General features: G+C 43.5%; 1 protein-coding gene across 5 annotated transcripts in view; it reads right to left on the bottom strand.

The window, feature by feature from the left end:
• NRG2 (neuregulin 2) overlaps positions 1-20,929 on the bottom strand; it is a 153,893-nt gene that overhangs the window by 15,564 nt on the left and 117,400 nt on the right. For 3 of the 5 annotated variants that reach the window (XM_015293544.4, XM_015293546.4, XM_015293547.4), the window contains 2 exons: positions 20,580-20,700; positions 10,303-10,361 (listed from right to left, as the gene is read on the bottom strand). In XM_015293544.4, the coding sequence (XP_015149030.1) occupies positions 10,303-10,361; positions 20,580-20,700 (180 nt within the window). Of the gene's footprint in view, positions 1-10,302; positions 10,362-10,614; positions 10,692-20,579; positions 20,701-20,929 lie in introns of all 5 variants that reach the window. The other 2 variants (XM_015293545.4, XM_040647040.2) reach the window with 1 other exon arrangement.

The raw sequence follows: 20,929 nt of genomic DNA, 5'->3' as shown, positions 1-20,929 counted from the left end.
GACACTGTGACAACTGCATACTGAGATACATTAAATTTCATCCAATTATCTGTACGGTGGTGTACTCTACGGCAGTATACTCCCTAAGCATTTGTCCTTTCTGTTAGATTTACTCTAATATCTACAGCTACAAATGGATGCAATTTAGAACATTCTCATGTTTTTTTGTTAACTTGGGATTATCTGTGCAAACAGAACTTGAGCCTTCCCCTGCTGCACCCTCACACCAGAACTACAGGTTCTTAGGGCTCCCCGGTCCCACAGAGCAGATGCAGCCATATCACTTGTTGGATCTTAGCTACAGGTTCCCCGGGCAGCAGAGAAACCATGCAGCTCTGCAGCTGCCAGAATGCACGTACCTGCTTCTACCTGCAAAACTAACAGTGACTTTGAATCTGCTTGCGCTCCTGCATCTGAAGTATGCAGCTACTCAACACTTCAGACTTTCTCAGTCTCTCATTTCCTGACTGTTCCTCCCTCAGCACTGCTTAGATGCCACTGTTCAGGAGGACAGTGGACTTCTAAAAACTCAGCCTCTCTTCTGATCTGTGAAGTGACAAGGCTGTGCTTTCAGACTTCCAGCAGAAAATTCCCATGGATAAGAAGTCAACTTGCTTCAAAAGCAAAGGAATTATTGGAGCCATATTGGGTGCTACTGAAATTTCCATCATATCATTTTTTCTAAGCTGCTCCTCTGTTACACCTAACGAACACAGTAACAAAACTATGCAAAAAAAAAAAGTTCCAGCACAACAAGACATTACAAGTAAGGTCATGTGTCAGCCTGTTGCAGCTACAGGCATTGCTTCTGTATCACCCATGACTGAATCCAAAAGGGAGCCACTCACTCCGTTCCCTGCTCAGGAGCTCCTCTCAAGCTGGCCATGAGGCACGTAAGGCCTTCTGCTGGGACAATGATGGAGGAAACACTGTAAGAGTTCTCTGGGACTTGGAAGGTTTGCCTCTTCTGTAAAGAACAGACTGTTCAAAATTATTCAACTTGCTACAGTCCTGAAGCAAATGAGAAGACTTCATCTGTATGAATAAAATGTAATCTTTCTGCACTGAGCAGAGGGATATCATCTTTATGAACATGGTGTACCACACAGCACATGTTATATGAGAAAACAAAATTTCTCCTAGAGACAACAATTTACTTTGGTCTGGAACAAAAAAATATTTCTGGTAGCATTCTCTGTTTGAAAGAGTTCTTCACTTTTTTTTTAAGAGATTGATCAGGGAAAGTAATATATCTTTAAAAGCTTGGGCTGTATTTGCTGCTAGGTGGACAAAGGTGCTCAACATAGTGTGCAGCACCTGCACTGTGTCCTCCAACAATCTGATCAGCCTGCGTCTCACGCACCCTGGCTGTCCAGCATGTTGGCTGCTGGGGATGCCTAGAAGCCCGCTCTGTGGACATTAACTGTACAAGGGGAAGCATGAGGTCTAGGACAGCCTACAAAGCTTCTCCAGAAGGTAAACCACTCCATGATTGTAGAGATGATGGCAGTGGGGAAGTGTATTGCATTCCAGGCTTGGGAGATGCCTCTGGGATAGCTACAATCAAATGAATCCCATCTATGCAGACAGACTAATACATGCTAGAACTCCAAAGCCCTCGGAACAAGCTCCAGTGGAATCAATATAGCCAGAGGCTAGCACACAGATCAATCACTGTGAGACAGCACTCAGCTCTACATATATTTTTTCTCATATCATCGACCTTCTATCTGAACTCCAAACAAGCTCCAAGGCCATGACAAGTAGCTAGGACTGAGCACCCTCACCTGAAATTTCCCAAAGAATTTGAAACAAGGACAAGTTTATTGAAAAATCATGTCACATTTATACCTGTTGAGCCTTTCTGGAAATGTTGAGCTTGAGATAGAATCCATTCTTCCTCAAGCAGCCGTCAGTGTAGAGGAAGGAGTATTTAGTGGCCTCTTAAATGCATTACTTTGCAGTATTTGTGCTATTCCTTGTACCTACAAGCTACACTAGGCTATTCTGTGTTGATCCCAAAGGAGACCAGACTAATAGTCTGGAAATATTCTAATGCCAAACTGCTGTAAATATGAGAGAAGGCCATCCAACAGAGAAAAGCAGCAAGCATGGGAGAGCTGAAGGTGGGAAAATACACGAAAGATGACAAAAATGTTTCATTTTCATCCTTTTCATTTCAGCTTCAGCACATCTGTCTGGGATTAAGATTGGATCCCATCCCAGAGTGGTACCACTCAGCTGTTCTAAGTAGAGCTTACTGAGCATCCAGGTGATGCATGGATCTTTTACTGGATTCCTCCAGAGAATAAAATTCAGCTGAAGTGGACCGAAAGCAAAAATCCAGTTGGATTTACGTGCTCTAAGTAGGACAAGTACTTTATGGACCTATTGATTTGTTCTTGTTGGGAAAAAGGCCTGCTTGATGCATGGAGACTTTGTAACTGTGTTATGTTCTAGAGTTTGTTTCATCTCCTTCAAAAGGTCAACAGACAAAAACTTTTAAAATAAAATATCTTTACATGACTAAGAATTCAAGACAAGATGGGTGTCACTGAATTGTAGATTTATAGGATGATTAAGATAAAAGATTTAGCAAATGTCTATGAAAACTGGACCTGTGCCTACATGGACTTCTGGTTGCTTAAGAATTCAGTTAAGATCTCTAGCTATCAAACACATCATTCCATCCCAAACCTCCAAAATCCAAGCTCTCTGAGTCACATGGCATGCTCAGGGCATGAAACAAATTGGAGTAACTTCTGAGGACCAGAAGATTACTACTAATAAACTGTACTGACAAGAGAATCATTGAATCATTCAATCATTAAGGTTGGAAAAGACCTCTAAGATCATCAAGTCCTACCATCAATCCACCTCCACCATGCCCACTGTTCGCTGCATCCTGGCCCAGGTCCAGAGTCCAGATATGTAATAATAGTACACTGACAAGCTTCTGTGGATTAGCAAGTAATTAACTTTAGGAGATCCCCAAGGGTAACCTGCACTGCAGTCCAGGGGAGAGGAATAATCCTGTTATGATAAACCACAAACACCCTGTTATTAGCCAGCCATACCACAGAGTAGTAATTACACTGTAATTAAGTGGTCAGAAGCTATCATGTTATTAAAGGGAAGCTGCAGAATGTTTCTGGAATTAGAAATATTGCTTCATATTGTTTGAGGGATCAGATGAGTGAGAGGTTGAGTAGGAAACAGAAAGGTAGGTTAAAAAAAGAAGAAAGTGTTCTGGTTATCATTCTCATATTGGAATCAGCAGGTACAAAACTGCTGCTGAATGAATGAAGAGAGAAGCTGAAATTCAGGTCTAGGCCTTCCATTAGTCCCAGAAGAGTGCAAAGTGGGACGTTCATCCATCTACTCCAGAAGACACTTCACGTCTGTGTGAGGTGGCAGTGTGAGGAGTAAGCATTCAAAAAAGGATCATTTTGCAAGTCAGGTGACCATCAACACACTTGCAGCTGTACCCTGCTGTCTTCAGAGTGAATTGGACTGTATCTAAGGAAAGTAAGAAGTCTCACATCCTATAAACCTATACTGCTCTGTTTCAACACCTGGTTACTTGGCACCTTTAGAGCTGGTTTATGGTTTAGAGTTTATGGTTTTCTGTCTGGAAGTGCTCTATGAAAGTAAATTCCTTATAAAGAATTACTGATGGGAAGACTCAGATGTCTGATCTGGAGGAAATATTTTATGACAGCATAGAAATCGTGCTGCTGAGATCATTACACAGATCATACCCAGAGACAGTGCAATGCGTTGTTAAGAACTTACAGTGGTTCTTATCTCAGAAATGACCATTTTTGTCAGCTGTTCTTGGAAGGAATCTGTAATGCCTGTAAGGGAATGTCCTGACACACAGAAAACTGATCAGGAGGTACACTAAGCTCTGATGGCTACAGTTAGGGAGTCCTGGGAGACACATAAAGCTGGGCACTCAGGATGACTTTCCTATCAGTGTCCACTGCGAGCAGACATGACAAGGCTGTCTGCAACTGCAAGACACTGACTTCTCAGATCAAGCTCTTCTCATGCATATTTCCAGATGACTACACTGAGTACCATGCAGAAAGTGCAGCTGTCTCGCTCCTCTTAGGAAGCCCCGTTCTCTCAGGGAGTAGCAGAAAATGCTGCTCTGCACTTCCTAAGCAGGCTAGTGGAAGACTCCAACTATGAATTAAAATCAAATTTGTAGAGAAACCAAAATGGAAATATGGGATAAAAGTGGAGAACATGCTGGATTACATCAGATAAGAATATCAGCTCTGTTCTAAGATGTTTACCAGCAGGCTACAGACTTCAGCTTTAATTAGAAAAAACGGAAAATAGAAAATGAAAGTATTTCACTAAATGCATGAATGGAAGGGCATTTCTCCTCTTGATCAGTGACAACGACTTTGGGAAATGAATAAATAGTAACATTAAGATTTAATTTCAGATTCTACAGAAAAGAGATTGGCACAGATATTAAACATCCCAAATTTTTAAAAATTTCCATAAATCTCAGATGGAAAAAATCCAAATGTGAAGACTTAGGAGAAGCATTGCAGCTAATAGTGCTTAACTTTCAGTATCTCTGCTCCTTCAGAAATAAAATAGCTGCCAATGTGTTTTACAAAACCTTTACAACCAGCCAGCCCAAGACCTGGTAATTTACTAGCAAACATCAGCAGGGTTTCACTAAGGCCTGAAAAGCTTCTTGTAGAAGACAAAGCTAAACTAGCTCTTGGTCTAATGTACAACAGGCAGATATGAAATTCTGTTGTCAGCACCACTTTAAAAATAAAGCACACTTCTTAAATGAAAGGGTGACTTTAGACAAGCTACTATCTTCTGGAAATTGCTGCAGGATACAGTTGTGCTTATGAAGCTGGACCCAGGAGAGCGTGGTCAATTGGGTGAGTCTCCAGAATGCACTAGAAAGTCTCACATTAGGAAGACTTCCTGACCTTTTTTGTGGTGTTACTGAACTTTTCACCCACGTGGGCAAGTAGAGATGAAGATCTGACTTCAAAGGCAAAGACCACAGCCCCAGGAGGTCCTCTGGGAGGTGAGATTGCAAAGTAGGAGAAGTGAAAAAGAAGGGATTCTGAGCAGATCAAAAGGTTTTACTAAGCAAGTGTACTGCAAGTGTGAGAACTCTCCAACACTGCTTGTTTTTCAGGGAAGCTGTGTGCTGAAGAACACCAACAAGAAAGAAATGGAAAAAATGCGTACCCAGTTGCTTAAAAAATTAAACAGGGACAAACAGCAGTATTTTCATACTGTCCCATGGTCTTCTAAAATAAAAGTGAGGCCAGAGAGGAGCCATTTTTATGGGAGTCCCAGTACAGGGAAATCAGAGTTCCATGCAAACCCAGCTACTGTCCAAGTAAAGAATCCCCTTGCACGGAATGCCCACAGACTTCAGGCACTGCTCTGGTGTCAGCAGACGCTGGACAGTCACATCTGAAAGCACAACTCTGGTCCCAAGCTAAGAGCTGTTAATCTCAGAATAGATTTTGCAATCACTGAAGTTGCAAAACATTCCCTGGTTACTAGTGATATGGATTCACTCAGGCTGTGGTTCAACAGCGTGATGTGAAATTTCATTTTCATTAGTGCAAGGACTGCCACACAGGGATAAGTCTGACACCTTATGCAGCTCATCCTGCACTCGAGGCTCGGGGAAACACCTCTGACCGCTAAACCTATGAGTTTGTGCTCACCACCCTCAGCTCCTCTAAAGGATGAGACTCTCGTCCCAATGCCAGCACTGATGTTAAATTAGCTATATCCACACGCTTGAGTGCCAGCGGGTATATAAAGATATACCAGAAAGGTCCAGATTTAGATTCAAACCTCTAACCAAGATGTCTGAAAGCTCACTGAAAAAATAATGAGGGTCTGGCTTCATTGTTGTTGCAAACCGGGGGGGGGGGAGGCATGAAGAAAAAGGGGTCAGAAGAAGAGTTCATGATGTGAACTCAGGCTATTCGTACAGCTGGTTCCTCTCCCCTACACACTGCAATCCCACTGGCCAGGGTCAGGGAAGATTTCCGGTTTAGGACACATTCTGAAGTCACAGGCTCTCAGTCCGATAGTTTCATCAGAGATACACCACAAGTGCAAGATCTAACTCTTGAAACTAGCCTGTGATATGACTTTATAGAACATATATATGCGTACGCCGTATGTACAATGCACTATATTAATTATATCTGTAACTATAACTGTCTGGAGACAGAAATATGCCAAATTTGATGTGAAAAATATCTTAGTAAAATGATTTAATGACTCAGAATCCATGGAAATAATTCTCTGTGTTCTCATTTACCAGGGCACTCCTCTACTGTGGAGCAATTGCAGACAGTCACTGTCTATTTTGTTCACAGCCATTAATTCTTCTTCAGTCTAAATTAAAATTGCTTTAAATATTTCTTCAATGTCCCTCAGTTATATTTTATAGCTTCTGTAAGGCCTTCTTCCTACAAGCTACTAAAAGCCTAAACATGATTTTCCAACCCTGATCTGTTAGTTCCTTATATGTGGATGGAAGAGAGTGCAGAAACCCACTGAGATCAGTGGAATTTCATATAAGTGTAAGGAATCTAAGCAGACTTCAAGCAGCATCAGGGCAATTATTTTCTTCTCAAGTATGTACCTTTCACCTTTTTTAATCTAACTGAATATACGATTATTGTCTTTGACATTCCTCTTCCCTTGTACCTTCTGGTGGGTTTTCTGTTTTTATCCATCTGACAAAGCCATCTGTCATACTGTCATAAACCTGACCTATGATAAACAAGATAAATCTTTTGAGTTTCCCTGTAAGTCTTTGTCCACACTTACTAGATGTGTGATACTAAGTGTCAGCATCTCAAACACCTGTATTTGTGGTGGGGCAATTTAGCAGGTCACTGCCCATCCACTGGTTGCTGGTAATCAGCTGTCTATGTGTGCTTAGCCACTGCTGCACAAAATAAATGTGTCTGCTTAGAACTCCTCAAGGTATGAGTCTTGCTGTAGCAGACCATCAGGGAGACAGAAACTGACACAAGCTCAGTATAAAGGCAGGCTGCAAGAGCTGACACAGTCGGGTACCACAGCTCTGCTCAGAAATGCCTCCTTGCTAGGCCAGGACAAATTTGGCTGTTTGCACAATGCATCCATTTTTGCAGATAAGTAGCTGCTCTAGCATACTTCTTTTTTTTTCTTTTTTTTTCTTTTTTTTCTGTAGTATCTCCACACATTTCCCAGTATATTTGCATGACAATGCAAACAAAATGAAATGTACACTCCTTACAAGGAGATAGGAACCAACCACTTAGATTATCGCTTGACTTCAGCTGTTGCAAATTCCTACCAAAGGTAAATGCTATTCAATCAAATAAGGGCTGAGTCAGGACAGAGTGGGATGTCTCTGAGTTAGCCCAGTAATACAGTCCACAGTGAGATCCTCTGTACCAATCTGTTAGAAAATAGCAATAGTGTGAGCACAACATAGGAAAAAAAGACTATCTTGAACATTTTCAAACAGTGGGGTTTATGCACAGAGTATGTCCGGCAGTGGGCGCTTGGTTTTGTGATTTCAGTAGCAACACAGAGAAATGTCACATGCAAGAAAACCAATCTAAATGCATCTTTCATCTTCGTAATTACAGTAATTTAGCAGGATTTTCTGATAATCAGAAGAAAAGAAACCTTCAAAGCAGACTTCCAAGCAGACACTGAGAACCACTGGACAATGTTTTTTTTTTTCACTGAGTAAAATCTGAATAAGGGTTCAAAATGGTGAGATGGGAAGCTGCACCCAGAAGGAAGATGCACAACATCCGGCATGATGCTGATAAGAAGGCAACCATCTCCTCCTCTAGCCCAAATTCAGCTAAGCATCTGCCACATTGTTTCAGAATTGTGTATTAAATTTAGTTTATTTTGCAGAAGCTCTGTCACAGATTTGGGATATCCTACTGAATATGTATTATTTAATGTTTATGTTGAAGAGACAGGAGCCTTCCATCTAGGCCTGAAAACCTAAAACACTCCAAATGTATTGAATACCACATCAGAGTAGGTGTCATTATTTACTATTTAAGTATCTGCCAGGTGCTGGCAGTGTTCGGAAAAAAAAAAAAAAAAAAAAAATCAGGTCAGAGCTCTTTTATTTCCAATGGAAATGACTGAATTTCATTCAAAGCATTTCAGCTTTTGACCTGTCAGAACCCATATGGGATGAAGAACAGAGTGAATTATAGAGCAACAGCAGCTTCTACTGTGCCCTAACTATTGCTTGAAGTAGAAAGTAAGCACCCACACAATCCAGACTCAAGTAAAATGCCTTTCCTAATTGGAAGAATGGCAAGTTCATTGCATTCTTTGCTGCAATATAGCTTCTACGTATATTACTCAACTGTGACCTGAAAGTGAAAACAGCTAAAAACACATATGAATCATCTTAGATGATTTTTATCCAAGTTCAGACAGGAAAGCTGGATTGTTAAGCTGTTTTTAACTTACTATCCTGTGGTTAAAACAGAATTGAGGTAAGGAAATGTACATGTGTCAGTTTTAAAGCTGGCACTGCTCCTCTAACATATAAATAAAATTTACACAAATCTCATTCCCATAAAAAGCTGGATTCTGCCGGCTGGGGTAAAAATGCATGCTGTTTCCTATTGCCATTAATGTTCTGAAAAAGCACTTTTCTGACATAAAAAACACCTGACTGTGTTGGACACCACCTCATGAGCCACTCTACAAATCAGATTCAGCAGGTGAGCATCCCAATACTGTCTGCAGCAGGGGTCCCTGACACTTTGGGATCCAAAGTGGAAAATAAACCCTTTTGCATCAGGTTAAATATCAAAACAGAAATTTTGGTGAGTCATCTCAAAAAAAAAAAATCCCCTTAGATGTTTTAGTCTGAAAAAATAAATCAATGGAGGCTTCAGCTTTGGAAGCCAATTTGGAACAAAAGGCAATGTAAAAAATCAAGCTGTCCCAAGGGTTTCAAAGTCCATTAATGTCTTGACTGTATACTCTGTAGAAGAGCTTAATGCAAGCCCCAGCCAGCTATTAGTATGTGCTAATGAGACTCCTGCTACTGCCAGTTCAGGACAAGGACTGCAGGATTTCTTAAGGAGAGGTAAGAGAGGCAATACTGACAATCAAGGAGATATCATGGAGAGGCCTTTCTCCTCTGGTTCCCACTAATTAAAGCCTCTTTTGTGGCTCTTTTCAAAAAGCCTCTCTTTAAAACCACCATTTGTTGTGGTCCCAATGGCTTGCACAGAGACAGGGTGTACACAGAGGTCACGCTGCTGTAACTGCAGGCTCAGCACTGCTTCACATTTCAGGTCAGACCTTACCCACACAAGGATCCCACTGGTGCTGGGACACTGTCTGAATATCGATCTGTCAAAAATTATCAGCACTGAACAAAATGAGCAAGTGAGGCGTCTCTGGAGACCCAGAGAACATCAGAACTGAGAATTAGACACTGGGAAGGCTTGTAGGGTACTTACATTCACTGGATACGAAGTTAAGGGATCAGTCACTGTAGTTAGACACTGCCCCACATGCAAGGCTCTCCAACCCACGGGGAGAGATGCGAACATCTCTGTGTCCAGGATGGATATGGTTGGAGATGCCTAATCAGCAGATTGTCCATATGCTGCGTGGCACTGCAGGGAGGAAGCCCTGAGACCATGGCAGTATCCAACATGGCCTTTCATGCTACAGGCATGCATACTATGCTCTGCCCTACCTGGGGCCATCCTCTTACAGTCTCAACTGAACAGCAATGACTGTTTAACTTCTGGAAACAAAAACACATCCTCAGCACAGTGGAAATTTCAGTACTGCCCTTGTGTTTTCTGCAGTTGGTACAGAGAGACTCACACACCCAAACTGCAAGAGTCATAGGAAAAATATGGATCTCTTGCACTGCACCACATAGTCTGTGTTGAGACAGCAATGCCAGCAGATACAGTTTATCACACAAGACTGTTCTCACACAGCACACCACAACAACCTTGTGCCTTATTTGTGTTTTGCATGAAAAGAGCAAGCAACATTAAATTCAATCAGAAATGAAAGCAGAACCCATTCTAACAAATGGGAAGACAGCAAGAGCCCTGGTTCTCCTCTTGGCAACGATCACAGCTCCTCTTAAGGGTCAAGCAGAGCTGGGAGTGCACAAGACTGGAAGAGGGCTCTTGGAGAACAGAAGAACCTGCTTTAAGGACATGACACAGAGCTACAATAACCAGGGAGAGAGAGAAGTAGAAAGAGACATACTGGAGAAGCTGACCATTGCGAAATGCTGACACCGGTCTCCTGTGAATTCGATCGGACACCTACCGAAAGAAAGAAAACCAGAAAGAAAGAAACAAGATAGCAAAATGACACCCAGACAGAGCGAACTGAGGCCCCTTTTTGATCCCTTTCACAACTCCTATCTGTCTGCTTTCAGCCTGTGCCCTTACCTGCAGCCCTAAGCCCTAGCCCAAAGCTGACACCAAGAGCCATCCCTGACTAGACCACTCTACATCCACCGCTGTGCCCAGGAGGTTTTAAGTAGTGTGGTGCATTTTTTGTCTTCAAACATACTTTGCTTAGGATCTGGCATGTACAATCGCAAAGGCAGTTTCTCCAAACATCTCTGTCCGAAGAATCCATTTGGACATCTGGAGGGGAAAAGGGGAGAAATCACAGAACATGTCTGGCACCATTCTTGAGGCTAAGGTCAAAAATAAAAAGTGCATTGTGATGAATGGAAAAAATAAATGCTTCACGCGCATATTTACTCTCTGCTTTGCTTTAACCAGGCACCTGTGACATTAGCATTGCAGCTTTATTCTAGGCCTGGATCTTCAAGCCACCAGCAAAACCTTCCTTTCCTCCTTGCCTGCCTCCTTCCTTCTCACCTGCTAGAAGCACCAGATGGTGGGAAGATGGGCTGGAAGCTACTTGGAGCCACTATCTAGACAAGACTGGCAAGGAGCACCACAGAGCTGTAAGCAGCTGCTCAGGCAACAGCAAGCACTGTGCAGGGCAAGCATCTTCATGCTACTGCCCCTGGAAGAACTCACAGAGTGCTCCAGGGAGAAAGGCTGTGTTGCGGTTAGAGAGAAAGCATGTGCAGAATCTCTGCGTTAACAGAGAAAAAGGGACAGAGAAGAAAGCTGAGCCAGAACAGGCCTCATGCGCCGCCTGGCTGCAAGGCTCTTGCAGGCTATCCCAGTCACCATGAGGAGATGGGCTGGGATGTGCCAGCTCATGGGGTGCTGGGAAGTGATGGGAGCTCAGCGCTGGGTGGCCAAACACCTCTCTCCCTGGAGGTGATCTCCCTCCCTTACTTCACATCTTTCAGCATACCTCTAAGTTTATCCCTACCTTTCTCCATGTCCTATCTCTACCTGCCTACCCCACCCTTCTGACCAAGCTCTCCTTCCTCTGAGTTTCATAGGGTTTTTTCATAATACCTAGCATTTTAACATGTTTTCCAACTTCCTGGAGCAAGCAGTTCTGCAGGCTTTGCATCTTGTCAGACTTTCCTCAACTCAACTTCGCTGTGCCCATCCCTCACCTAGGCCTCACCTAGACCTCAGGTCCCAGCTGGTCAACAAAGAGCCCAAAATGAACTTCAGAAGAGAGGACTGGAGCTCTGAAGCTGAGTCCAATGGCTTAACTTGCCTATCCAGTCTGAGAAACAGCAGACAGCCAGAGCGGCCTCAGCACAGTGCCAGGGGACCAGGCCCAGTGTGCACACCCAGCTGGGTGGAGTGAGACAGGCCCAGGTCCCGGTGTGAGTCCCGGCCCTGCAGGTGTGACCCAGTCCTGTCTGCCAAAGGGACACTAATGTCTGCTCCCAGTCTATGGCACAGCAAAGAGGAGAAAGTGATGGTTTCAAACTCTGTGATGTTTATTATGATCAAAGCTTTGCAGTTCAAAAGCGTGTTGGCAGATCAGTTCTGTGCTGTTGCTCAAGGGCTACAGTAACATTTGTTCTTCTTGCCAGATTTACATTTAGATGGCATGTTATGGATATGCAACTTCAGCGGCAATAAAAGAAGCCAAGAAGAGAGAGGAAGTCCTGTTTCTCTCTACTTAATGGAGCACAGGCAGTGTTTTTCAGCAATTATTTATTTCTCTTGTGTAGAGAGAGAGTCAGAGAGGTAGAAATGAAGAAAGCTTTCATTTTCAGTAGTTCTCCCTCATTGTCAACACACACAGGTAAGAATCAAGACATAGAAGGGGGTGTGACAAGCTCTCAGTGCCAATGTCATTTGTACAGGCCCTAGGGCACAAAACCCAACTGTCAGGCCTTCAGGGATACAGACCTCACTGAGCTGAAGGGTTCCCCTCCAAATGGGAGAGATGAGGATCAACTGAGGACTGGGAAAGAGCTTGTTGTCTGTACTCAAGAAGTGCCATGTGGCTGGGCACAAGGCAGGCCAGAGCAAAAGATCTCTCAGCTCTGGCAGTGGTCACGACTGGTGGAAGTCACCCTATGCACAGAGGTCTAATCTCTGCCTGGAGATCTGTACTAACATTCTTAGGGTAAAGCCTGAGGTACTTGCTGGTACACTAATACATCAATGTCACAGGCTCCTAAAGGAGGTCATCCGGAGGACAACCTGCTCCTACTCAGCAGTATCCTGAGCTCAGGGTAAATTCTGGATGCTTGTATGGGACCTACGGATGCACCTCTGAATGGTGCATGATCCAAGGTGTACATGATACAGCTAATAAAAGGCTAAATGATTTCTCCATCCCATATACTGTCCTTTTCCATCTTGTCTCCACAGCTCCAAACCTGTCTGTCTTTCCTCTAAGGAAAGAATTTTCCAGTTCTCAAAGGTAAGGTACCTACATCTCAAAGGTAAGGTACCCTACATCCAGGGGACTAGCTGTCCCTCTCACAGAAGAAAGCTCTGAAAGGGCCTGCATGACTGAAGTGGCTTTTACACTCAATTTCATGATGGTTTTTGTTGCAGTTTTGGTATATCTGCATTGAGCAAAGTTGGGGCATCCTCCCTGCTCATAGCCCATTTTATTTTCTGTGCAACATTGTGTTTGGGTCCTGTGTTAACGTCTCCACATAAGAGTGTGCTGGGATATTTGCATACTCCAACCTGCTCGAGGGGTGCTTAAGGGCATGGCTCTGCATGAAGCTTCATAGAATCATGGAATCAACCATAACGTTAGGAAAGGGCCTACAAGAGGTCACTGCGCTCCCTAGACATACACAAGTTACTCAGTGTCCATACTACTTCTGAAACTGGAGATTTGATTCCTTGCTCAGGCAAATATCTTTCAAAAAAATTACCCTTTATTTAAAAAACGTGATTCTTAGATGTTCATCCTGGAGTTCAGGAAAGGTAAGCATAGTGGCAATGTCATTTCAAGTCAAGGTGCCAGCTCCAAGGGGTTACCATCAAAAGGCCTGTTGACCTTCCTGGTGATGAGGCAGAGTAAGCTGGTACTGGGAGTAGAGTGAAGATGCCCTGTTGGCAATCAAAGAGGCATTTTGGTGATGAAGACTCACAAGGACAGCCCTGGTGAAGCATGACTTTAGAGAAGCCTTTAAAAGACTGCACTGGAGTTTGAACAAAGCAGCCAAAACACATGCCATCTTCCCAATCCTTTCTTAAGTTTATTCATCATCACTGACACTCATGAAGTCACTGAGTAGTCTTCAAGGACATCCAGTTTAGTTTAGAATGTTCTGGCTATTTGTCTGTGATCTGAGATTCAGTTCATCTGTGTGCCCTGGGCACCCTGAAGGGAGTTAAGGGTGCTCAGGAATGAAGCAGATGTCTTATCCAGGTAAAGAAACGGACATTTTGTCTGAAGGGAGATAAAACTGCCTCAGATGCACATTTGCAAGATATCAGCCATGGCTAGAACTTGAACGTGACTGAAGTTGCATGCTACTAAGGGAAGTACTGAAAATCAATTGAAAACTGGTGGAAGAAAATAAAACCCAGAAAAATAAATTGGTGAGAAGTGAAAAAGCAGAACAGAAATGTGTCAAACAAGCTTTGATGCCATGACAGCTCTATATAGCTCATCCTTAGATCTCAGCCATCAGCTTAGCGTGAGAGAAGAAAAGAACTTTCTAGAGAGAAGGCAATAGATAACAGTCATCTCTTGGTCTAGGACAGCTCAGGCTTTTCATCTTTAGTTGTTAGTGAATCAGCACAGGAAAAAGTGACAGAAAAGTAGCCCTCATAAACATGAACACCTTTTGTCACCTCCCAGGCTGTCAGAATGATGTGCTTCCCAAGCAATCCCATGCAGAAGGTGTGCACTGTGACACTGCTCAGAAGCCACAAATGCAGTTCTGTCGCCTCTGGGTCCTGATTTCCCAGAAGTAACCTTGCTGGCAGCATCAGTGACTGGGATAACTTTGAAAGTATGCATTGCCCATGGTCCCCTGTTTGTCTGATACTCCTAGGCTGGTGAAGGTGAAGATTTGTTATTTGTTACCACTTCTCCAGCTGTGACATCTAGGAAAGAAATTTCCAGCATGTACAGCACACAAGTCTCCCATTCTAGACAAGGAGAGCAAATGGAAGGCACCCCTTCTGCATGCAGAATCTGCTGTCTCCTGTGTTACAGGTCTGTGGGCAGCTCTTCTTCAGAAGCTAAGCATATGATCTGAGTGACACACCTGAAAGTTAAGGCTTCCTAAGACCAAAAGTCATGCAATGGTCTTTTATCATTGCATCCTTCTTCCTACACATCTGACTCTAGCCAAGTGATTTTGGCTGGTTATCCCAGCAGAATGAATGGTGGACTGTTCCTTAAAATAGTATCTTTGGACTCCCTAGTCCACTCACCAGCCTCGCAGAGGCCCAAGCATGCCCCTCCTTTTGAGAAAGGAAATAGGTCAAGTTGTGTCTGTAGGAAGTCTTGCAAGGCTTGTAAGGCTGCAACAACGTTTCAAAAACAGCAACTTGCCCCCTTCCTAGCCTGTGTGGAGAACACCCAAGACGGCCTTGCTCGACTTCATCCCTCTGTGTCTAAGAAGTTAAATGAAAATTAAAAACAATTTTCCACTTGCTACATATGGAAGTTTCCTACTTGCAAATGCTATAAACAAAACTGGTCAGGAATTTTTCTATTTAACTTCTGTTGTTGCTGGAAAATGTTCAATAAATTCAGTCAGTTTTGACCAGTTCCTTGAATTGCTGAGATTTTTCGGTTTTTTTTTTTTTTTTTTTTTTTTCCCCACATTTCAAAATATCCATAAAAGTCTGCTCTTGAGTTCAGGATGAATTTCAGTTAATTTACATGGTAAAAATATGCAATTATCAGCCAAATAAAGCATCTCAAAGATTACAAACCAAAGTGGTTTAAATGATTCATTGAAAAATTTTGTCACTTTACCTTGAAACAGGGCAGAGCACTGACTATTGTTGATTGTTATTTAATTATTAATCAAACAAATAATTAAAATAATATTCCTGCTGGGAGCAAAACATTTTCTGCACAGCTGCTGACCTAAATCTTGCAAGTGTTGGTCCATTTCCTTTGTACCCTCAATTATGCCAAATGTGGTAGCTCTCATAATGCAATCCATGCTACAGAAGAATGTAAACAAGCAGGTGCATCAAAATAACAAGATAAGGAGAAGCTGTAGCAGAAGGACACAATGCACTGATAAAAGGAAACGGAGATATGTCTCAAGCATGTTGCTTATTTGCATGAAGGGCTGAAAAAGAAGACAGTTCTGTCATTGTCCCCTGACCAGTCCCAGATATTAGGCTCTTGCAGAGCCACAAAACACCGGACTTCACAAAACCACTAATGGGTAAAAAAGAAAGCAACCAGATTAAATGCAGAGGCCTTATCCAGAGCAGCTAATCAAGGCATGTTTGCTGTATAGTAGAGTCCAAACCACAGGGACATCCACTTCTAGACTCCGTGAAGATAACAGTGCAGCTCCAACCAAGCTGTGGGTGCTCAATGGGATCAACACTGTTGTCTTCACTGAGACTTGCTTTTGAAGGATCAGCTTCCACACTCCAAATGTTCTCAAGGGTCTGCTGTAGTTATATGTGCATTAAAGGGAATGTATTGAACTGGATGCATAGAAGGACCACTTGAACACAAAAAGGTACCTGATCTCATTACCCAAGATAAACAGTATGCAAAATATATTGAACTAGTCCTGGCTGGATCAGGAGACCTGGAATAGTATATGGTGATTTTCACCCCTAGCTCAACACTGTGAGCTCTTCAGTGAATGTGTAATTTTGTTAAATGTAGACAGCCCAAACCCAGAAAGTCAGCATCAGGGAATCCTTCAATCTGTCTCCTGAAAACACAACCTGTATGGCCTGATTGTGGGGGTGAAGGTTGCTCTTAAAGCTCTTTATGTCTTCTAATCCTACACAGTTTACTGAGGTCCTGCCCCAGAGTACCAGCCACTTCAACTGCACTAAACACACCAAAGAATCATGTAGCAGAGGAGGGCTGTGCAGCAGAGAGTTGACTTTGCTTCTTTGCTTGGCTCAGAAGACCCCAACTGAAGATTATGTGTGCCAAGGCCTAAATGGGAAGAAGAGTATTTCTACTGTAATATATACACTAGCCCAACCCTGTAAGGACCTGGCACTCAGTGGTAACAGATTAGAGCAGCCTCAAACTGCTCCAATTTGTGCCAAGAACCCAACAGGCTCCAGGATGGAGGCAGGCCCACAGTCAAAGGCTGCAAACCTTCCCAAGCACTGAGTTCAGTTGGACACAACATCTCTAATTGTGTCCCAGCCCATGAAAATTACTTGCGTGCATCCCTTCTGCAGGCACTCCAATTTACTCTACTCAAACTCGCAGCTTCCCTGCTGTTATGGTGAGAAACCAGTCCGTCCACCTTCTAAGGCCTCTCCGAGCAAAATGGTCTGGAGAAAAGTCAAGAAATTTTTCTGACAACAAGAGTCCGGGCTCTTTAATCTTCTAAGGCTGTTGAACCAATTCTGCATGTGTGTGGCTCAGTAGATTTCTGGGTTTATGCCACAAATTTGTAGAATATCCGAGGCAGATCAGACTTCTCCCATCTAACTTCCAGGTGGTCTATTTGCAGAGTATGCATAAAAGCACAGACTGTATCATATTTGGGTATCCTTTAACACTACCGTGTGTAGAATTTACTTCAAATTAAGGACTGATTTATGCAAGCACACAATCCAAAACAGACACACTGCCTGGCACAGCTCCAATGCTGTTCTGGGCTTTTCCCTGGTTAAGAAACTGCATTCTCCAAAGTCTAGATGAAGTGTATTGAAAAGGGAGAGAGGAGGTGAGTTTGCAGGCAAAAGATGAGCTGCTGTTTGTTCCCCAGAATTTAAAAGACCAGGAGGAATGTATTTCTGGGAAGCCTGCTAAAAAACAATACTCAGAGGCTAGCTGCCAATTTAGGCAATATCTGTAACAAAATAAGTATAAGCCACTTCAGAAGAAATCATTTGAGAATCCAGCTGCTTTTTTTTTGCTCCAGAGTGCCAGGCGTAACATCCACAGCAAGGATCTTCAATGAAATCTGCTTGTGATTACAGAATGATGACAGGTAGTGAACAAGAACTCATTAAAATTCTGTCTTCTGAACACAGTGAAAAACCAGTAGTATCACACTAAGGCCAGGCATGCTGGAATCTCCTTAGCACTTGGTGAAGGAAGACTGCAAGCCAGCATACAGTGCCAGAAGACCCCCAAGGCTCTGATAACTCTAACCAGAATAGCACAGTGGGAACAGTGAATGGGTAGATTTGTCGCTGCTGGCTCAAGAGGCTCATGTGGCTCTTGTTTGATCTCTGCACCAAGGCATTTGAAGAGGCTGTATGCAGAAGGACCTAATGATACCCTCCATGCCCACATCTCAGAGCGATGGTGTGACTGGCTCCCGTGCTACAGAGTTGAGAAATGCAGGTCAAAGCCTACATCTTTTTCTCTCATTTCCTCTCTGAATCCAAATCACTGCATCTTTCACACAGAGCAGCTGATCTCTTGCCTTGGTGCAACAAGGAAGCTGTGAAATATTTCTGCACTTTGCTACTTTGCTAGTTCACAGGCAGGCAAGACTGAAGTCATCTTATCCATCATCAGCCTTCACAAGAATACTCCAAGTTATTGGGAAAGTCATTTTAAGAGAAATGAAATGTTCATATGTTCAAAAGTTCAAGCACTTTTGCATTTTTTTTGCACTATACATTTCTGGAGTCCCAGAAACTCTAAGTTGTATCACTTCAAAATCCAGGATTTTTATCTTCAGTCTATGATTTGATGACAGAAACACCAAAGGAGAATGAACATCCAGACATTTCCTCAAGAAGTAGGATCAGAAATGACTGCTCTGCATGGAAGGCACTTGGGTCCCCTCCTGCTCCTGTTAATGCAGAACTGTCTTTTCAGGCAGATGAATAGTGACAGTGCAGATCTTCAAACACCTTCTTTCGGTTAGCATTTGCTGCCCTTCCACATTCACCAATTCAGTTCCCATCTAGTTTTAGCAACTGGTATCTCAGGACTCATCAGAAACAAATCTTTTTAGCATTTGCAAGTAGGAAATTACGGCTTCCAAACTACATGAGATAATTACATGTGTTTTGCATGGCATATAAAACCTTGATGGAATTCGTCACTGAGCTTCCCCTCTGCTCATCAGCTGTCATAGCAGCCTCTTTTGAAGGCAGACTGCTTCTTCATAGGGAAGGTTTACTTTGGTTAAATCAGTCTTTCTGCTAAAGACACTTCATAATTACCATGTCTATTCTTCATGAGGGATAACAGAGCCTAAAGATTATATCTGCATACAGCAGGGGCCTCAGGGTAACACTTGCTATAATTAGTAATCTATCTGATCTGAAAGTCTTATCTAGATTCAAGTTTTTTCCAAAAGAAATAGCCCCAAGATCTATGCTTTTGGCATCAGCACTTTGCTCAGAGATGGATGTTGAACCATACACTCCTCTAGGCTCAAAGGGCTGAGCCCTCCCAAGCATGGGAACACTGGAATTACTGGGACCTTGTGGGGCTGAACCTACACCAGAATAGTGGCTGTGTCTTCCCTCATGTTTCAGTGGGGGATTCTGTCAGAATGAACTTATAGTGCCACAGAGACATCAAAGGCAGTGACAACTATCCTAAAACACAGGTCTTTGGTGTAGAAGGGCTGCTCTCATCTCACATGAATGGAAAGTGTGGAGGACAACAGCAACTGGTTTCTGTCCTATGCAGCTCCCTTTGTGTCAGAAGATCTAAGCCTGAGAGGACTGGGAGATGCTGTTGATACCGTGTCCTTCCCACCATACCTGATCCTGCACTGGAAATTGAGAACACAGGAGCTCAGCAGAATGTGTTTCCATATGGCTTTTCCTACTCCTGCCAAAACAGTGGAGTACCGAGAGTGGAGGGGAGTTGTGCTAGTAGTCCAGCTCACAGACCTTCCAGGAGAGGTGACGGCTCTGTTCAGAATCATCCTTCAAGGCCTGAGGAGGCAAGTTGTCTAGCAAGCATCGCACCATGCAGTGGCAGTAGGACTAGGCTGAGATCCACAGATGTAAATACCTTTGTCAGAACCTCTCCACTCAGAGGTGTTTCGAAGAAAACCATCAGCTCCAGACTTCGCCAAGCTGGGCATAGTGGTGCCTGTTGTGCTCTGATGCTGACTGCAAAACTCCTGGGCTCAGCAGCCAGGCTGGGCACTGCCTCACCTCACTCAGAAGCTGGGCACAAGCCATCAGTCCCACTCCCAGGGCACCAGCTCAGGCTTACTTCACAGGAGCCCAGGGGCAGGCAGAGGTGTGCATTAGCTTGGGTGCCTCTATCTCCAGCACTGAATCAAACTGTACTCTCATCCACATCAGGTTTGGAGGGTGAGCCAAGATGCTGTTGGGCTTTTTAACCAGGATAAGTTTGAACCAGAGGTGAAAAGCTCTCACATCCTCTTCCACATCCCTCAGATTATGCAGCCCCACTTCAATCCCATCAAGAAATTTCATTTTAAGGATAAATGCTTTTTTTCTTTTCTTTTGGATTTTAGTATTTGAAGGGTAACAATAAACAACCCCACAGCCCATCACATAGGTAAGCACACAGTAGTGAAGAGCTGTGTGCTAAACCTGTTTCTGGGCCCATGAGAAGCAGATGGAGGGGATAAGAGGCAGGTCTCTGCCAGGCACCCCTCAGGTAGCTGTGTCCTTCTGCTCAGAGGACAGGAGGTGTCAGCTGGGGGCAAGGAGCTTTGACACAGCTCAGGGAGAGCTCAGGGACCTGACCTTCCCTGAAGCTGCAGAGGAGAAAGGGAAGAAAGGGAAAGGGAACAGCCAGGACAAATGTATTAATCTGAGAAAAGAAGGAAACAACAGGAACAGCAGTGGCACTCACACAAAGAAGAAAATAGGAACCTTCTTCCCCTTCCCTCTCCCTTCTAGATTCCCATTCTGAATCTGCACAGCTCAAACTGCAATTGCCAGAATTTCAGAGCTACCTCTCCCGCAGTTGCACAGAAGTCTCCTCTCCCACAGCCAAGTAATTTGCATGTTGACACAAGAACTACACTCACTTACTTGCAAGACAGCTGATTAATCCCTTCGATGTAGTAGCATACTCCTCCATTGACACAATAGGACTTGGCTGTTTCGTTGCATTTTCTAGCATGCCCAGACCAGGAGGAGAGAGTTGTGGTTACTGCAGGGAAAAAAAAAACGCACACAAACACAAAGAGGATATAATGTTATTTCCTTTGTTGGGCAATTCTGTTTTCTTAGATGATTTTCAATTAGTTCATTTGCCAAAGTAAAAACCCTTGAGCTACAAACCTCAGCCGGTGCCTTTAGACCTATGTTCACCTTTCCAGGTGCTGGGCCTGCAACTTGACCTCTCTCTTCCCAGCAGAGGTGGCAAAGTGAGTGAGGAG

Source organism: Gallus gallus, chromosome 13 (genome assembly GCF_016699485.2).
Source record: "Gallus gallus isolate bGalGal1 chromosome 13, bGalGal1.mat.broiler.GRCg7b, whole genome shotgun sequence".
Taxonomy (NCBI): Eukaryota; Metazoa; Chordata; class Aves; order Galliformes; family Phasianidae; genus Gallus; species Gallus gallus.
This window is presented reverse-complemented; position numbering and strand designations above follow the sequence as displayed.